General features: G+C 30.0%; 1 protein-coding gene across 1 annotated transcript; it reads right to left on the bottom strand.

The window, feature by feature from the left end:
- Positions 1-13,748: 13,748 nt before the first annotated feature.
- LOC128168964 (uncharacterized) lies at positions 13,749-16,745 on the bottom strand. Its single transcript, XM_052835135.1, has 7 exons — positions 16,591-16,745; positions 16,184-16,400; positions 15,962-16,069; positions 15,643-15,814; positions 15,042-15,145; positions 14,899-14,931; positions 13,749-14,792 (listed from the first exon to the last, which is right to left on the bottom strand). Exons 1-7 carry the CDS (start codon positions 16,639-16,641, stop codon positions 14,665-14,667), a joined length of 813 nt encoding a protein of 270 aa, XP_052691095.1. The 5' UTR covers positions 16,642-16,745; the 3' UTR covers positions 13,749-14,664.
- Between the last annotated feature and the right edge of the window lie 2,146 nt (positions 16,746-18,891).

The raw sequence follows: 18,891 nt of genomic DNA, 5'->3' as shown, positions 1-18,891 counted from the left end.
GGTCTATGATCGCTGGTTAACTATGAAGACAACTGTTATAGCAGCTAGACCGACGACTTCACATATAATTATTATTATGCTAAGAAAAGAAAAAAACTGAGTTGTACATTGATAAAGTGAAGTAAACTTGTTTTATATAATTTAGACGTTGTTAGTATATCAGTTATAACAATGTGCATGTAATAATTGATTTAACTTACATATGACTGGATGTTTTTGGGGTATTGGTATCTTGATATAAACGAGCTGATTCTTCATTAGGAGTTAATGATGAAGACAGTGTACCATTTCTTGTGTTGTTGATTCCTTGTCTATCGATTCGGTCGTCAGTTGTGTTGTTTGTGATGTCTTAAAATTTTTGACGTACTCATAACACTCTTGATCTGTAAAAAAATAACTCCTAGTATATCTTTGTGTGTGTTTCACGTCTTTTTTTTGAAAAATTTATATTATTTGATAAAAATATTCGTTTTAATCATTTATTATTTATCATGATTATTGATTTCCATAAATTAATTATAAAGTTTAAAACTCAAACCTACATTTGTAGCTTTCATTTGAAAAGTAAGAAGGACATTCCTCGCAATGAACATTTCCGTTGCGTTGAATTCTTCTTCCTCCGTAGTTATATTCTGCCCAAACTTTTCCTGCATAAAACAGTTATTGAATGAAATAAAGATTTTAAACAAAACTGCAGAAAACTGGTCGTTCATATAGAGATGTTGAAACTGATAAATTGATATGAATACATGTGATGATATAGACTAGCATTCTTACCGACAATCCTCACACGTGGACCACAAACTTCTATTGTCTCATTTCCCCACGCATTATTAACACAGTGGTGTACGAATAAAGAACATTAATGTGACATTTTTTCACAACATCAAGTTCTCTTTTAAAAGTAGCAGCATAGACATTTGTAAATGTATCTGATTTGTTAGGATACAAATCTCTAATAATTTTTATTCTATTTTATTCTCTATTGAAAGAAGGTTACAATGGAACGTTTGCGACGATGTGGGCAAATATTGTGATGTAATATTTCTTTCAAATTTGAAATGTTTGCACACTTCATTCAAAATAACTAAATATTAAATTTTCAGAAAAATTGAATGACAGTTTAATTATGACTTGAGTAAGAAATGAAATTATAAATGAATCTTTTTTTTTTTTTAGATATTCTGCTTTTGCTTGTGCAAATAAAAGGGAAATAGCGGTACAGTTTTTATCGATGTTACATTCGACATGTGGTAAAAAATACTGTGAATTTTACAACCGCAAATAAGTATATACAAATTGAATGTTGCTTGTTTGATAATTCAATAAATAGGCTGTTACTGAATTTATAGTTTCGTAATGATGCCGGTTCTGTGGTTTTCATGGCAAGTAAAAATACTAAATTGTTGAAAGAGCCAGGAAAATGTCAAATATTTCGGACTAAGAAACAGAAAAAAATGGTGTTTCGCCCATTCTGTGTCAATGGATTGAGATTCGTTTTTACAAACTGTATCTATGCTGTTTTACCTCCTGATGATTTTCTCTGTAAATCAGATAGGGTGCTGGTTTGCTTGATATCTGTCAATGACATATACATTTAGTTTGTTGAGATAACTGTAGGTGTAGAACTGTAACCCACGAGAAAGTTTAGTTAACGGAGTGCGGAGCTACGATTCCATTTATAAAACCATGTATATTTATTGCGCACAGTAAACAAAGTTTTTGTTGAGCTACAGATCTGCAGCTTAGCTAAATTAAAATTTCTATTGTACAGTTAATGTAATGAATGATACAACATGTACATGTACACATACCTTATAATTCAGCTGTGACAGTGGATAATTCGTACTTATTTTTTTCTTGATTATCATTAAATATTCATAGATGCATGAATTTTACAGTAATCAAACAATACTTGCTTTCTGGGCACCCAAGCTCAAAATTGCACAATTGCTTCTCACATTCACACTGTTGAGAACATTTCTTTCCAAATGTAGGATATTTACACATGTTGCTGCAATTTATCCAGTAATAGCCAACGGAACATTCTTTAAGAAAATATTTAAAAGGTTAAAGCGAAAGGTGTGCATTTTTATATCTTTCCATCAAAAAGCTAATTCTAGCCACCTACACGAGTTAAATCACTCTGATTGGCACTGTATATGCTGTTCTTCCATTAGCAACTACAATGCTACATGTAGCTGTGTGCATATGCAAGAACATTAAAATACAACAAGAGGATGATTTGTATATGTGTCAGCCTGGACTCCGATTTACAAAAGAACTTACGACAAAGTTGAAAATATTTTCAGACCCATGGAACGGTCTTTTATGAACAAAATCATATCAAACAATTTATTTACAACTACACGTATTTTGATTTCCATAATTATATTTTACAAATATTACAATTGATCCGGCGTGATTAATTAACATTTAATAGTTTGGTCGGAAGTCTAAAGTTCTTTTGTAAAACGCAGCTCTGGATTTTTTTTTAAGCTGATACATATGTATTCCCTATCTGTGTTTTGGCTGTATTTGGTATTCTTTGATTATGTATTTCTAAAAACTTTAAGGTAAATTTTATTTCAAGTTGCAGGTTGAATGAAACATGTGAATGCGGGGGCGTATGTAATGGTTCCTCTATCATACAAACATTTGTGTTAGGTATCAGCAACTTAGGTATCAGTTGCAAGAACTAATACGGAGAATTATCGAAATAAAGATAACTGAACTCTTTACATATAAAAAAAACGTTGTTGTTGCAATGTGGCAACTAGCATCTTGACAGATCTGTCTTAAAGGTGGCTTTGAGTGTTGAGCACTTGTATTACTTTAAATAAGACTGTGAAGAAATTATTTTTTTAAGACTTTGATTAAGTTTGTACAATCGTTGTAAAAAGAAAAATCAAGAAACCTTACCGACACATTTCTCTATGTTTGAGTCCCATCGTGTGTGTGGACAACAACCAAATGGAAATCTTTCAAAAAGGAAAAAAGGGTTTGGCTATTTTAAACTAAATGCAAAATACATAATAATTATAGATAAGATATATTAACGTAGTAGCGTTGTTTGACAATTTGAGATTAAAATATTGTTGATAGTGCGTAAAAGTGTTGAGGCATCATATGGAATCTAAGTGACATATAATTCCGAGAAACAATAAATTGTAGTTATAATGTACCTATACCGGTACCGATTTATAGTCATTGCCTGATTGTGCGTAAAACGGTAGTAATAAACTATCCGATTTTATTGCATTTACATCAGTAATAATGTCAATTACAAAATTTCAAGTCTGAATTTAATGAGTAATTAATTTAACGATTATAAACATGTATGCAACAGTCACATATTGGCGCTGTTTTGCGTATTTGCTCCTTTTACCTACCTGCGTGTAAAATATTCAATTTTAATCATCATTTAACAATTTGCTTATTTGTAACGTACATGTTTTTTTCTAGTTGACACTTTAATATTGTATGAATTGTGTTCTTATGAATTTCAATTATCAAACTTAGATATTTTGGAGATTAACTGATACTTTCAGTAAATCATAATCGTAAGATAACGTAACGCAAAAATCATGAACATTAGAAGTATACTTTTGATATGAAAATTAGAACTTTAAATGAACTTTTATAATATCAAACTCAAAAATAATTTTAGATCAATCTACAATTGCAGAAAAACATAACTCTAAATAATGATAATGCATACCTTATGCACTGCAAGCATTATCTGTTTTCAATTAGAAACCTACTTTGATATTCAAGTTAAAACTTTTAACGAACTTTTATTTCACACACTATCTCTTGGCTTCTGAACCAAAAAAAAATCAACAATTCCAACTAATCATATAGAGATGATATAGACGATTTAAAAAGAAACACGTAGATAATTCTATATATTTTTTGTCTCTGTTCTGAAATATGACAAGGTACGTTTTAATTTGATTTTTATCATATGATTTATGATATGATTCATGTCATGCTATATCAGTAGGAGTCCGATGATGATTTTGCTCAGTGTTTGTTGATGCTGATGAAATATAAAAATCATTAAAATATACATTAATATGTTTAAATGTTTTATGGTAAAAAAAAATCATTACTTGCTACTGATTCGTGTGGCTTTTATCGAAAATATCTATCGATAGATAATTTTGCCTATATCTGTCCGTGCGTCCGTTTTCCCTTTTCTTTATCTATCTATAGTCATTTCATGCATATCTTTTACAGTTTTATGATATGATACGGTATGCGATTTTAATGATATGCTATGAGATATGTATGCTATGCTATGAGAAATTGAAATGAAGGGCTTAATAATATGGCATGATATGCTATGGTATGTTATGGGATTTGAACAAAAACGCGTCCAACACAAAAAAGTTCCAAACACTTCGAAGTAAAATGAATGAAGCCAAAGTTTACCACTAATCTGCAATGTGAACACTTATTTCTTTTTAAATAAAAACATTTGAAACCAAGTTGAAATCATGATGTAGGCCATGCTATGATATGCTAGGGTATGATATGACAAATGAAAATCTATGAGAGTGTATGCTATGTCATGAGATTTGAATGCTATGGTATGAGATTCCAATGATTGATATGGGATTTCATTTCTTTGCTATGCTATTATGTGTGTGTTGTAAAAGATCCATCCATCCATTCAACCATCCATCCATCCATTTATACATCTCACAGAACTAGGATAATACTGGTATATATACTTTTGTATGCAATGCACTAAGTCTTTATTGTTCGAAGTGTAAAATATGTACAAATTTATAATTAAAGCTTCTGGTGGGTTATTTTTACGTTTGAAGTGCTATTAATTCAATTACTGATGATTTGTATGTATATTCTTTCATAGAGCTAGCAGTTGATTTTAAAAAGAAAATTCCTTTAGGCAAAATTTATAGCCATACGTCAGCTTTTTTTCTCATCAAGTAGACATGATAAGCCCGTTGACTTAAAACATCGGCACCGTCTTATTTACAACTAACTATTATTATATTCCGACACACATTTAAGATTTAATTAAAATCAAATGAAAAACAATGAACTGCTTCGTGACGTCTGGTTGGTTTTTTTTAAACTATGGAAGTGGTGAAGTAAGTTTCGTGAGATAAAGCTATCAAATAATTAGGCAAATATTTTTTATGACTTCCGTGTTTATATCATTAAAGTTCTTATTATAACAACACTTAGTTGTAAAAAAAACCCAGTAAATCATATGGTACACATTGTTACTGAAACAAAATTAGGAATTAATTGTCATTATATAGTTATGTTTTAAGTATCTTTTCAGGATAGACTATTTTGCAAATCAATTGTCATTTCCTGTAATATACCAGTTTAAACTATTTCGGAAATGATAATTTTTTTAAAGACCATTATTGTTATTTTTTAAAATTTAAACATTGAAATCAGTTAGATTTTTGTTTGATATTGATTGATAAGATAGATTCAAGTTGATACTTTAAAGCATTTGAATTAAAAGTTTTCTTTTCACATATATTTAGTTACAAATAAATATGTGCTAATATCGATCTCATTTTCTAAAATGAGTATGTCTTTATAATAGTTTAAATTATTTTGATTTTTAAACAAAGTTACACTGTAAGAGATGTTCAATGTCCTAGATATATCTACATGATTTACTCATTTTCAAATCGAGTCATGAATTGTTACAATTGTTAACGTGCGTTTTATCAAACGTTGTAATGTTCTTGTATTACATATTTGAAATATGTCGGTCCTTGTTAAATGTTTTCTATTTGTTAGTTGCATTTGAATGCATACGTACGGGGTTTCTTTTGTTGAAAAAACAAAGGTTCAAGTCTTCTTTCAGTGAAAAAAACAGGCTTTTTTGTAAGATTTAGAGTACATTGTACGATATTTGTAGGCGAGGTATTAGTATTATTGTGATTAAAATTAGCAGTTTTATTAGATTGAAACAAATAACCTTATCAGTAGTGATTGAAAATGTTTTAATTATGCATCGCAATTTGATAAAGTATCATTAATGGTTTCTTTTAGGCATACATGTATATATAAACGTTAAAAGCTGTTTCTATTACCAACATCTTGGATATCATAATATGTTCTTATAATGTATTAAAGGGACATAATAACGATTTTGGTCAAAAGTTATTTTTCCAATGTTATTTTTTACAATTCTTGGAAAGGCATTTTAAAAACGCAACATAAATTTAAGTGTATTTTGTTGAGTTGTAAACGAGTTACAGAGCATAAAATTCTCCATTTAAACAAAGCGGTTGTTAACATTGTGAACGTTGAAGTATCCATTTCAGTTTTAATTCTAAAACGAACGAATCTGTTAAAAGTTAAAAACTGTTCATCTTTGCTGGAATATTTCACAGGTAAATTGAACCTATTTAAACAAAAACAGGACACGAGATTGTTTACATGACAAAAAAAAAACTGTGAGCCCTGTATCTTGCTTATAACTCTACGAATGACTCTGAAATTTTATCTCATTATTAGAAATGTATTTCTAAACCATTGTAAATAATAAAAACATAAAACTTGAATTTGACCAAAATCGTGACCATGCCCCTTTAAAAGCTAATTGAAGAATACCATTGGTGTTCCTTTCTTGTAGGACATTTAAAAAAAAAAACATTTATTCAAAGACCAACTTGAAGTCTTACTCTTGAAATTATTAACGCAGTTTGAGCTTCATTTTTATAATAAAAAAAAATCTTTTGTCAAATTGCAACTATGTATTTATTTGAAATTACAAAACAATTGTGGTTTGTAGATTTCTGATTTCTTGGTAGAAAAGTCTATCTAGAGTTTCTTATTGATTAAAACATAAACATTATTGTTGTCCTGTTAAAAAGGGAGTTTCAATATAGTAATTACTGTAGAATTATTTCTACTGTTGAAATGAAATAATTTATTTTAATCTTATTACAAAATAAGAAGATGAATATGGCAGTAAAACAATTCTATGAAATAAAGTATTAAAAAAACGCTTACCGAGAACATAGTCCTTTTTCTGTAGTATTTAGGGAAAACACCATACTAAATGATACATAAATAGTGTTCACGAGTTTAATAGATTTAAACATGTTATATGATAAACGTACTCATATGTCCAAAGTCTTTGCAATCAATATCAACAATGTCTGTGATTGATCTGTTTAAACTTCCTTGTTTTGGTACATTTTCTGCAAGTTCATTTTGTTTGACTTACTGTGTATTTTTATTTTCAAACTGATTTTAAACGCCATTTATTTATACATTTGATTTGGAGGACAATTAAGCCAATATTTTGCTTTCATATAGCAGTAAAGGGAGGTTGGTTTGCTTTTATCTAATTTTTTTTCGGCATGAGGAATTTTTCTAAATTAACCTGGGTTTTTTCTTTTTAAAAATGGATCACCTTAACATGACCATGTCACGTGACTTCTTTCAGGTCAAGTGTCACGATGGCTTCCTTTAGACAAATAACTTCAATGCTACATTGAGACAAAAAGTTCGCGGGCAAGGCAAACCAGGATTGGAGTGAATTTACAACAACTAGAGTCTATGCAATTAACTCCAATCCTGGTTTGCAAGATTATTTATTGGCAGAGATTCATGCGCTACATGTCATACTACATGTATGTACAAGTGTTTTATTACAATGTTGTTTTATCTTTTTTTAAAGCGCATAATATTCTTTAAAATTCATTTGATCGATAAAAAGAATTAAACGATTTTTAAGAACAATAAATCTTTTCCTTGTAGACAACATAATCATGCTATATTATTGCCAAAGTGATATAAAAGCTGTTAATTGTACCTTGTTATACATGTAATGTGGCATTCGCTAGTTTAGGGATGGGTGTGGTATCGAAAATTCAATTTAAGGAGGTTGGTACCTAAAATACTAGTAATGTCAATCATCCAAAGACATCTAGGATATAAAACAATGGGGTTCTTAAATGTTTATTTATTTCATTTGCAACCTATGTCACATGTAATGTTTTTTAAAGCAGGGGTCCCAAACAGAAATGATAATTTACCTAAAATTATTGCATAATTTGACAAGATAAAATTGTTTATTAGAACAAATCAAACAAATATTTATAGTTTGATCTACCATTTAGTTATGATTTCAATACAGTATAAAGTTTACCACATGTAGTGACTATTACAGTAACATACAAGTCAAAGTTAAGAAAACCTTGCTTTACCGATGGCTTCAAATACCAGAACATAATAAATAAAACAGCAAAGGTAAAGATTGATACAAAATTTCTGAGCAATAAAATTATAACGCAAATATTATAATGCATACAAATAGACATACATTTAATGGCTCATATAAAATTAAACAAGAAGCCAATAGGCATTAACGGTCACCTGAGTACCATAGCTTTGCATACAGACACTTATCGAGGAGTCCTATGTATGCATTTGATTAAGTTTAATTCTGGAGTAGACGAATGAAAATATTGTAATAATGGCCATTATCCTGACTAAAATCTTTCAAAAGGGACTTTGAAACCTATAATTTTACCGAAAAACTTGTAAGATTAGAGCGTATGACCTGATATTTAAATGGTGCAAGACTATGATAGAAAATAACTTTCACATATTTGTTTACTTTCAAGATAGGATTATGTGTATATGTTTCATATATAAACTAAAACAAGGTGGCTAGTATTCCCGAGCAGAATAAAACCACAGGAGAAATATGCCCTCCCCCAGCAATAATCCATGCCTTTTGATTATGTAGATGACGTGAAATATTATTAAAGACGACAGCCTAATATTTTTATGAATATGCATTCAGTTTGCATTCTGTGTCAGTAGATTTTTTTTTAAACAGTATACTGTAAACGTGGTTATATTGACGAGTTCAAAATTTGACGATATTTTAGTAAGAGACATTTGGCGAGTTTTAATTTTGACGAATTTTTGAATAAGAGTAAGAGTTATCTATCTTTGATTTCTTATAATGCCAGGGTTAGAGTTATCTTTCTTGCGAACTCTTTTACAAGCGTTGGTATTAATAAAACTTTACTTTGATTGAAAAAAAAGTCTGTACAGATTTGATTGAATAAAATTGTTCTTTGTATTTTGTTTTTATTCACTATACGATATTGCCAGAGGTAATAAAGTAGGTCAAACACGGCATAATAATTACGCACGCAAAGTTATTATAGAATGTTGTGACGATTGAGTGATAATTGCATTTAAAACATTCTTGTTTAGATTTTATGGTTTTTTTCAATGCTAATTACGTGTTTTTATAGCTATTTACATAAATGAATCATTAACTTGTATATATCTAGTCCTAACGGGATAATGCCGATAAAAAATTCTGGTATTAATACGCTATATATATGATGTGAAGTTTGGCGAGTTGAAATTTTGACGAGAAAATAAAAATCGCCAACATAGTCAAAATTAACACATCGTCAAAATCTCCACGTTTACAGTATACATTAACACTAAATGACAATTTTGACCACACCATGCATTAAGAGCCCCGCCCTAGATTCAAATCCTTACATTGGGATACATGGATTTATAATTTTGATACATGGCTTTATTTCCTTTCTGTATATGCAGTCAATTTTATTCAGTATCAAAAGAAGTTAGGAAGACGAGTTTTTAAACTATAAATGCATTTACACTCTAAGACTATTTTAATCTAGATTCAGAACTCCTACACCTAAAGGGCTTCCTGGTTTAAACAAGTATGAATGAGTCGAGAAGATAATTTTTAAACATTATATGCATTTACATGTACACTATATATTCATTTTGGCCCTAGAGTCAAAACTAATATTCCAGGGGACACAAAATTTGCCATTTTTGTAGAGGACTTCCTGGTCAACATAATTATGAAGTCAGTTTTTCTAACAGATATGTGAGATAAGAAAAAAAAATAACATAATATGAATTAAAACTACATGCCCATATTGCCCTCCTCCCTTATTAAAGTCTGAAGTCCTGCCCCAGGGGACATGAATTTCATAATTTTGGTAGAGGTGTTTGTGAACATCATACAATGTAACTATGCATTCATTTTTTTCTCCACATGTGTGGGAGTACATTTTCTAAGATTTTTAAATACATTTTCACTATATGGGTATATTGAGCATCTAGCCATGGATTTCACAATTTTGGTAGAGGGTTTCATGGACTCCGTGCATTTAGTTTTTATAACAAATATACAGGGGAATAATGATGATGTTCTAAGATATAATTCGTTTTTACTTTATGGTGATATTGGTTCCACCCTAAAGCCTAAACCCCTGACCCAGGGGCCATTCAATTCACAATTTTGATAGAGGGCTTCACGGACATTATAATCATGCATTCAGTATTTCCCTCACTTGTGTGGTTGTATAGAAGAAGAGTTTTGAAAATTTTGCTTTTTTACATATTTGGTCCCACCTGTGCCCCCTGAATTTCACAATTTAGATTCCTCTTACCATATACATGCTTCATACCAAAACTGGTAACCATTGGCCTAGTAGTTTTCAAGAAGATGTTAAAAATGTAAAATGTTAAGGAAGGAGTCTTCTTATTATCAAACATACTTCTTATGATAAGAAATTCATGAAATTTTGACACAGTCAAACGGATAATATTATCAAATGATTCTATCAGTTTAATCAAATTGGACCTTTTTGTTTTTGCATCAATGTTAGGTCAAGGTCGATACCTTTTTCCTCAACGTAAAGGATGATAAAAATAAGTGTAGCTCTTTGTAGTTTTATAGACATTTGTTTAATGTTTGAAGATTCTATTCTTCAATGAAATAATAGAGTATTGGATTGTCTATCAGCTTATACTGCTAAATTGAAATTAATATTTATACTAAAATTGACATTGCATAGCCCACATTTCTTCTAATTTTCTTAAATTTTGAAGACATTTTGATTATTTTTTTTATGCTTCCAATAATAAGATATTTCTGATTTTTATGTATAATAAGGACTTTATGAAAAGGTATAAATTGGCAGAAAAGCTAATTTATTGACCATTTAATAAGAGAGAAAAACTGATTTTAGTGATTTTTTCACAAAAATCAATGTATAGAATGGGCGCTTTAAAAAGCTTATAAAAATTTATTTGAAAGGCAAATCAAATTTCAAAAAATATTCTGAAACACAAGTATCATATCAATAGTTCACATTAGTAAAAAAAAATCCAACATTAATAATTTTGTTTTTAAAATGCTAAAACAGACTCATTAATCTCAAGCAATTCTGAATTGCGAAACATGTGATAATTTCCTACGCCAAACTTAAACCAAAAATATAGTCCTTGTTAGATTCTAAACACTGATTACTTTGTCTATGCCAAGTTGTATGATAATAAAAAAGAAAGAAAAATATACTATTTTAATTTCTTTTCATCTTGATATAATGAACAATTAATCAAATTTAGGTTTGATTTAGTCGAAAACCAGAAAAGACTCCTTCCCTAAAGTATTTTAAATATGATATAAAATATTTTCTAGGGATGTTATCAAAACATCTCTAGCAGAACATGTTTTGTCATTATAAAAGACATATTAAGTAAAATATGTGGGACATACTTTGATATCCATATATTTCTTTCAAAACGTTTTACCAGTACTCTTTTGACTGAATTTCGAATTGTTCATCTCTTTTTGAAAATACAAAACGTTGTGTCCCGCAGGAAATGAACTTCACTCTGCAAGGGTTTGATAAAATGATTAGTTTTTCACGCTTAATTCTATGTAATAAGCAATTCTACATATTTTTCGTTTCGTCGTTAGTTTTTGTAAAGAGTAAATTGTAAGTTGACGTTTTCCCAAGTCTTTAAAGTATCTCTATCGATGATATTTACTTGCATTTAATTTTCAAGTTCGGACATTTCAAATTTAAGAGTTGTGTTTTTCTGCAGTTTTCGAGGCATAACTTTTAATATTTTTAATGTATATCTTTCTTAAAATACCTTTCAAAAATGATATGGGTAAAGAAGTAGTTTTATTATTGCCTTTTTGTAGATTTGTGTATGTATATATATTGTAATACATTAATACATTTATATAAGGGAAATGAAATGTAAGCATTCTATTGTTTCTGGGATTTTTTTTGTGGATACTTACATTTATTTATTTCATGGTTTCTTTTTTCTGAACTATTTATTTTTCCTCATTACATGCCACATAGCCTTCATCAACCCGGGCTTCATTGCAAATACTTAATTTTTGTTTCATGATCGAGAGTATTATGGAACTGTTATTATAGGTTGCATCATTGATATGGAATTTTTTATTATTAATTCAAACTTGTATATATCCTAGTTCACGCAGTGCCATTTAATAACAAAATACACTATGTCAACTATTCTACATAGCCTTTGTCCATCTAGGCACTCTTGTAAAGACGTTCTCGATTGATAAAAGACTGTATAAAATTATGCTTCCTAGTTGCATCATTGGCGTAAAATAAGTACACGTCATGCCATGTATTGACAGGTTACTGTAGATTCCTAATTAAACGAGAGGAATTTATATCCGCGAAAAATCGCTAGAGACTCCTTCGCGGATTTTAAAATATCGCTATTACTTCTAAGAGTTGAAAACTATTAGACATAAGATAAAAAGCCCACGTTCGCGATTTTATTTTCTCGCGATTTGATACAAACCAGTGTGATCGCAAAATTAAGTTCTCACGTAAAATCAGAAATTTACAGTAACCTTGTAGACTTGTAAAATAATACATTATACCTCGAAACAAAATAAGATATGTACCAGTGTAAATCAATTAGATAAGAGCAGCAGAAACTTTACATCTGGCCTCCTTTATAAAATAATAGCATGTTATTACCAACAAAACACTTTGAAGTAACCGTCACTGATATTTGAAATTAAATGAGCATACATCTACAACTTTTGTAGTTTTTTGTGAAAATCCTTTTTTTATGAATTTAAAACGGATTTCACTTTTAAAGAAACACAACCGTCCCCTAACATAAGCAGTGATACTTCTAGACTTGATGATGACCTTTTACTAAAATATTCACCATGTTTGGTTTCATTTTTGGACACCATGTTTTAAAGTTTGTTTAAAACGCATTAGTATGAAGAGTTACAAAAGAGTGTGTGGGACTCGTTCCTTTGTCAGATGTAGCATTTATACGATGGCGCTAATAAAACAAGCATTCCAAGAGTATTGCATAAGCAATACACGTCCCCTACCGGTGTGTGGAAATTATGAAAACAATGCACTGTTATGCTGAATATCGAACCCGAATATTAAAAAATTGGAACATAAACATTATTTTTCTCGAAAATATGTCAACCAGACGCTACAAAAGTGTAAACTTGATCTGTAGTTTGACATTTTGAAGCTGTTCAGCAAATTTCATATTATTCCTCAAATGCATAAAGAAAAAAGTGTGGACAACTGAAGTTGGACAGACAGACGGACAGACAGACAGACGGACTGACGGACGCAGAGGTAAGCTAGTGTCCCCTCCGGTAAAAACCGGTAGGGGACTAATAAAAATACTAGCTTAACATGAGTGCAAGCATTGCATTATGTAATGCATTAATCGCACAGATATAAGAGAACGGTATTAAATCGGGCAAGTCATAATAAGTGAGACAAGTTAAGCGCGTGGGATATACACAGTGAACATTCTAAATGACAGAAGAATGCTGAGATTTTTGATAACATTTTAATGATCTAGTAGTTTTTGTAAACACATACTTATCCAATTGGCTGGTAATGTCTAAATTGTTTGTTATAAAGATAACTCATCAATTTACCCATTTTTATACAAAAGATACAACTAAAACGTTATCTACACATTCCAGACGCCTAACCATTTGTTGTTTGAATATATTTTGATAACAAGTTGTCCTTTTATAGAAATAATTGTAATATAGTTCACTTGTCAGCATAATATACTGTTTTCGCTTAATGTTGAAAGTAAAAAAATGCCTTAAATAGAATAAATCTCGCACTGTTGTGCTTGACAAAATAGCAAAGAATGAACTTAATCAACTCTTAGTACGCGAAGTATAAATGTACGTCTTAACGAATTGTATCCGCATGTAAAGAAAACAGTATGATAATCTCATTTATTTTGAAACTGTATATGTGTTTGTATCTCAAGACAAATGCGTCAAAATAGTTCATAAGTACTTAACATGTAATTGTAGATTTACATGAATTACTCTTAATTTAGTTTACAAAATAGTACGAGGCGTGATCTGTGCGAATAAATTAAAATTTGTCAGATACCTTTTACGGATATAACATTTACTGAAATTTGCCACTGCGGATTAATCAATACTGATATCATATATGATATAATGGTATTTTAGAAGAAGTTTCTTGTTTAAATCACAGTTATGGATCTTTACTTATAAATAATAATTTATGATCATTTAATGCATTTCGTTTTTCTATTACATTAATATTTTCATTACTAATTCTTTTATAAAAAGGTATGCATCAAAGATATTTGCTATATTTAACAAATATTTACGACGGTCACTAAAATGAGGATTTCTTTTTATACATGTAGCACAACTACCTGTATATGTAAAAAGTAAAAATATAACAAATTAAAAACAATTTCTTCATAGTATATTACAGAACTATTTTCTTAAAAATTAAGATTCAGCTTTTTGATGTCTTAAATTGTGTCTCTGTCATTGGTTTCATTAGATTCATAGTATAGTCCTTGATTGTTTGAAATCTCTTTTGTAAGCTGTTCTTTTTCTTCCTCAAATGAATCTATGGTTTCTGATGTCGAGTATTCCTCTGAAAAAGGGATATAAATAAATTCAGTTTAGTTTTTAAATATAAGAAAATATATGTACATGTTATCGATATTTGTTCAAACACATACGTAGTAATGTATTCTTACCTGATCGCGCCCTATTCTCTTCAATTGTTGGCCCTATAAAGATAACGCATGACCACATGTAAACCGGTTGTAAAAGTTAAAATTCAAAGTTTTTCCTACAATTCATTTTTATATTCATAAGAATACTGTATCATTCGACTTACGGCATATTCCTGAGCAAGACAAGTTCTTTCGCCATTTGATAACTACGAGTGCGACAATAGCTAATACAGGGATTCCAACGACGATGCAAATAATACTGATAATTCTGCATGAAATATGGTAAATCTAAATAACAGTTCTGATACATACAACACAACATATATTAGTATACTTTCATGTTAAATACTGAAATCTGATTGGTTTAGACGCAGTTGATAATCCGTTCTATTACCCTCAGCGTTAGCAACGCACTTAGCAACGGGTAACACAGCAAATTGTTACATATGCGTACATTATGCGCGAACGGTTCGCCGTCATTTGTATATAAAAACAGTAAAAAGATCTATGGAATTAAGACATTGAGTATAATAATTATAAACAGTGCCTGTTTGGGAAGATAACAGTTAAAATTGACACCCCTCGAAAACCATTGTCAACCTCCGCTTTGCGTCGGTTGACAATGTTTTTCTCGGGGTGTCAATTTCAACTGTTAACCTCTATTACACTATTTATATAATGTTATTGTTTATCAAAAAAAAAAAATCAAAATAAATAAATCAGTTGTTTCTTTTCATAGACATTATACAGTAACTATATACTCACAAAGGACTGGGAATACTTTCTGAATTAGTGTAAGTATAATCTAATTCTTGATTCCAAGCTGTTGCTAAAGACGATATATTACGTTCAGGAGTTATAAGGCTAATAGTAGCTGACTCAGTTGTCCAATGCAATTCTGGCATCTTTTTCGACTTCATTACGTAACACTCTTGATCTAAATGAGTATTTGTTATATGTATATTTCATAAGCAACTTGTTTTACAAATCGGATTTCTACTGCAATAGATTGAGTTTTTTCAAATCCCAATAAAATCAAAAAATTTAATTGTTTTCCCATAAAAAATAGATTGAATTGACTTGCATTTATAACTCTCCGTTGACAAGTAAGTTGTCGGGCATGTATTACATGTTTCAGCTTTGCCCTTTTGAATCCTTTTCCCACCAAAGTTATATTCTGCACATGACATTCCTACACATAAAATAAAAGCAAATATCAACTTAATTTTAGATTTTGTTTGGTCTGATAATTATGTTTATTCATGACAAAATATATTATTAAGATGGGTTTTTTTCCGTTTAGTACCTACAATACTCCAACTTGGTGCGCATACTTCTATCGTTTCATTTCTCCACGCATTCATTACACAGTGGTATTCGAATGAAGTACAAGAGTGTGTCATATTTCTACAGCCCTTCCTGTTAGCTGCCTCATTCCAATCCCTTGCTGTTTTCGGACACGAATTTACTAATTTAGCTGTCGCATTTGATTCATTGCATTTATTATCAGCTTTTACTAATATCTGCAATTGAACACTGACTTCTATTTTTTTTTAGGAAAACGTATATATACAACATCATGTACACCATTATCGTATGTCAATATGTATACATGTAATTATGCATTTAAAACATTCCTGATCAGATTAAATATATTGTTCACCAATTATTTTATAATTACAAAATGACGAATAAAAGCGTGAAATAACTTACCTTTGTTGATGAAATCAGTGTTAAAACAATGACGCTAATAGTTGATTTCATACTCAAAATATTAACCTCTTATTATTTTTAAACAAACTAAATTAGACCGGGAATTGTAGAGCAGCTGTTAACTTTGAAAAATTATTTACTTGTCTAGAGACGTGCAGAACAAGAGCTGCATTGCAGATATATGATAAGGCTTTGATATGTATTTTCCAAAGTAGGTGTATGATATAAAGGCGTGCATTCAATATTTAAATATAAATAGCGACAGATAACTTTACATATAATTTCCCATGAGTCACTTAGCTGTGCACAGTAAAAACGGGGTCAACTAGCATTGATTACAAAATCATATTAAATAAGATGTTTTCCTCTCCCACCTACTCTTTTTATTTACTTATTTATTTTTAACATTTTTAAAAACATTAAAATTGTATTCTTTGTGTATTACTAAATTTCCATTGATTCAACAAAACTGAAACGAGTTTTAAATGCCTGTTAATGCATGTCATAGTTAAGATGCTTTCGGGTACCAAATGACGTGTCATTCTGATATCAGAGATAAAATAAAAATACTTCTGCATTCGCCAGATATGTTTTCTTGATTTAAAAGAACTTTGTTTTGATATATGATTCTAATTATTTTCTGTATTCAAGGAGGGTGAATGGACTAATGTGTAATTTAACATTTACTATATCGTGCTGTGTGTGGGGGGTTTGCTTTGTTTTTATGAAGAGGTGGAAAGGTTTTGTTTTTTTTAACTTAGGTACAGTCAGATAAAACCGTTGTTTTAAAATGCACGAGGTTTTGTTTTCTGTAAAAATAAAGCTGAAAGTGAGAAATGTTTAGTTTATGTTTGCGTAGATTACAAGTTAGGGGTTTGCTTTGTTTTTATGAAGAGGTGGAAAGGTTTTGTATTTTTAACTTAGATACAGTCAGATAAAACCGTTGTTTTAAAATGCACGAGGTTTTGTTTTCTGTAAAAATAAAGCTGAAAGTGAGATATGTTTAGTTTATGTTTGCGTAGATTACAAGTTAGGGGTTTGCTTTGTTTTTATGAAGAGGTGGAAAGGTTTTGTATTTTTAACTTAGATACAGTCAGATAAAACCGTTGTTTTAAAATGCACGAGGTTTTGTTTTCTGTAAAAATAAAGCTGAAAGTGAGATATGTTTAGTTTATGTTTGCGTAGATTACAAGTTAAACGTTGCATATGCCCGATTTGAAACTTTTTGTGAGAACTTGTAATATTTGACCATATAAATGGTTTAATAAATACTCTGCATACATTCATTTTATTTTAAAAATGTTATGCTTGTTAATATTCTAGCTTTTGTATGCAATTTCTAGTTGGTGCACTAAATTGTGCACGTAAAACTTTTATAGTTTAGTTTTGATTTCTAAAAAAGAAGAATTGAATTAATATTTCGATCAGAAACGAACGAAATACCCTTTAAAAATTCCCTGCCTTTACAGAACGTAAATCTAATCTTTTTTTTTCTTGACAAAAGACAGACACAATACCCTTTGATGTTTCACACGCTCTAGCAGACAGTCTCAAATATTTCATTCATAAACTAGGAGTGTCGGATGAAATTGTAAACTAAGCATTTGACAAACAATGTGTGCGCAATCTGAACCAGCACGTACTGAACATGATTCACGTTTACTATTTATCTTTTTGCAGTCTCTTTCATACCAAAATATATCTCGTTATACCCTTACCAAGGAGGACATACAACTTTTGATTTCCTACAGTCGCTTTTTTCACTGTTTATGTTTTATTTCTCTTTTGTAACGTATGTAAACACTGTTTTTGTACAGGAATAATCAATGTAAAACAATGCATTTTTCTTGACTTCTTACTTAATTAAAAGGCAAGTAATAGATTGATACTGTAGTAGCAGTATACTACCTGTTTAATGTGTCCATGTCTAATTTAAGATAATATGATATTGAAGGGTCCTCAACACCCCGTGGCATTTACTTTTTTATGACAGTACGTTACAACATGGCGATTTCAACTCTCTGTGAAACTGGTTATCTCACCAAGAATTTGTGTTTATATTTGTAGCACATTGGGTATAGTTTCGGTTTACTAATCTGCAGGTCCTAAACTCGAATATAGCAAGATCTTTTATTTATTATGAAATGCAAGAAATTTCAAATGTATATTTATTTATAAATATACCTTTAGGAACATAAACAATAAGTTTGCATTTCAAATTTTAAAAGTGTGGATAACCTGTAAATAGTTTTGGGATATATTTGTTTAAGATGTAAGGTCAATCTATTAGTAAACTATATG

Source organism: Crassostrea angulata, unplaced genomic scaffold (genome assembly GCF_025612915.1).
Source record: "Crassostrea angulata isolate pt1a10 unplaced genomic scaffold, ASM2561291v2 HiC_scaffold_73, whole genome shotgun sequence".
Taxonomy (NCBI): domain Eukaryota; kingdom Metazoa; phylum Mollusca; class Bivalvia; order Ostreida; family Ostreidae; genus Magallana; species Magallana angulata.
Note: the sequence above shows the minus strand (reverse complement) of the source record. Positions and strands in the feature narration are given on the sequence as shown.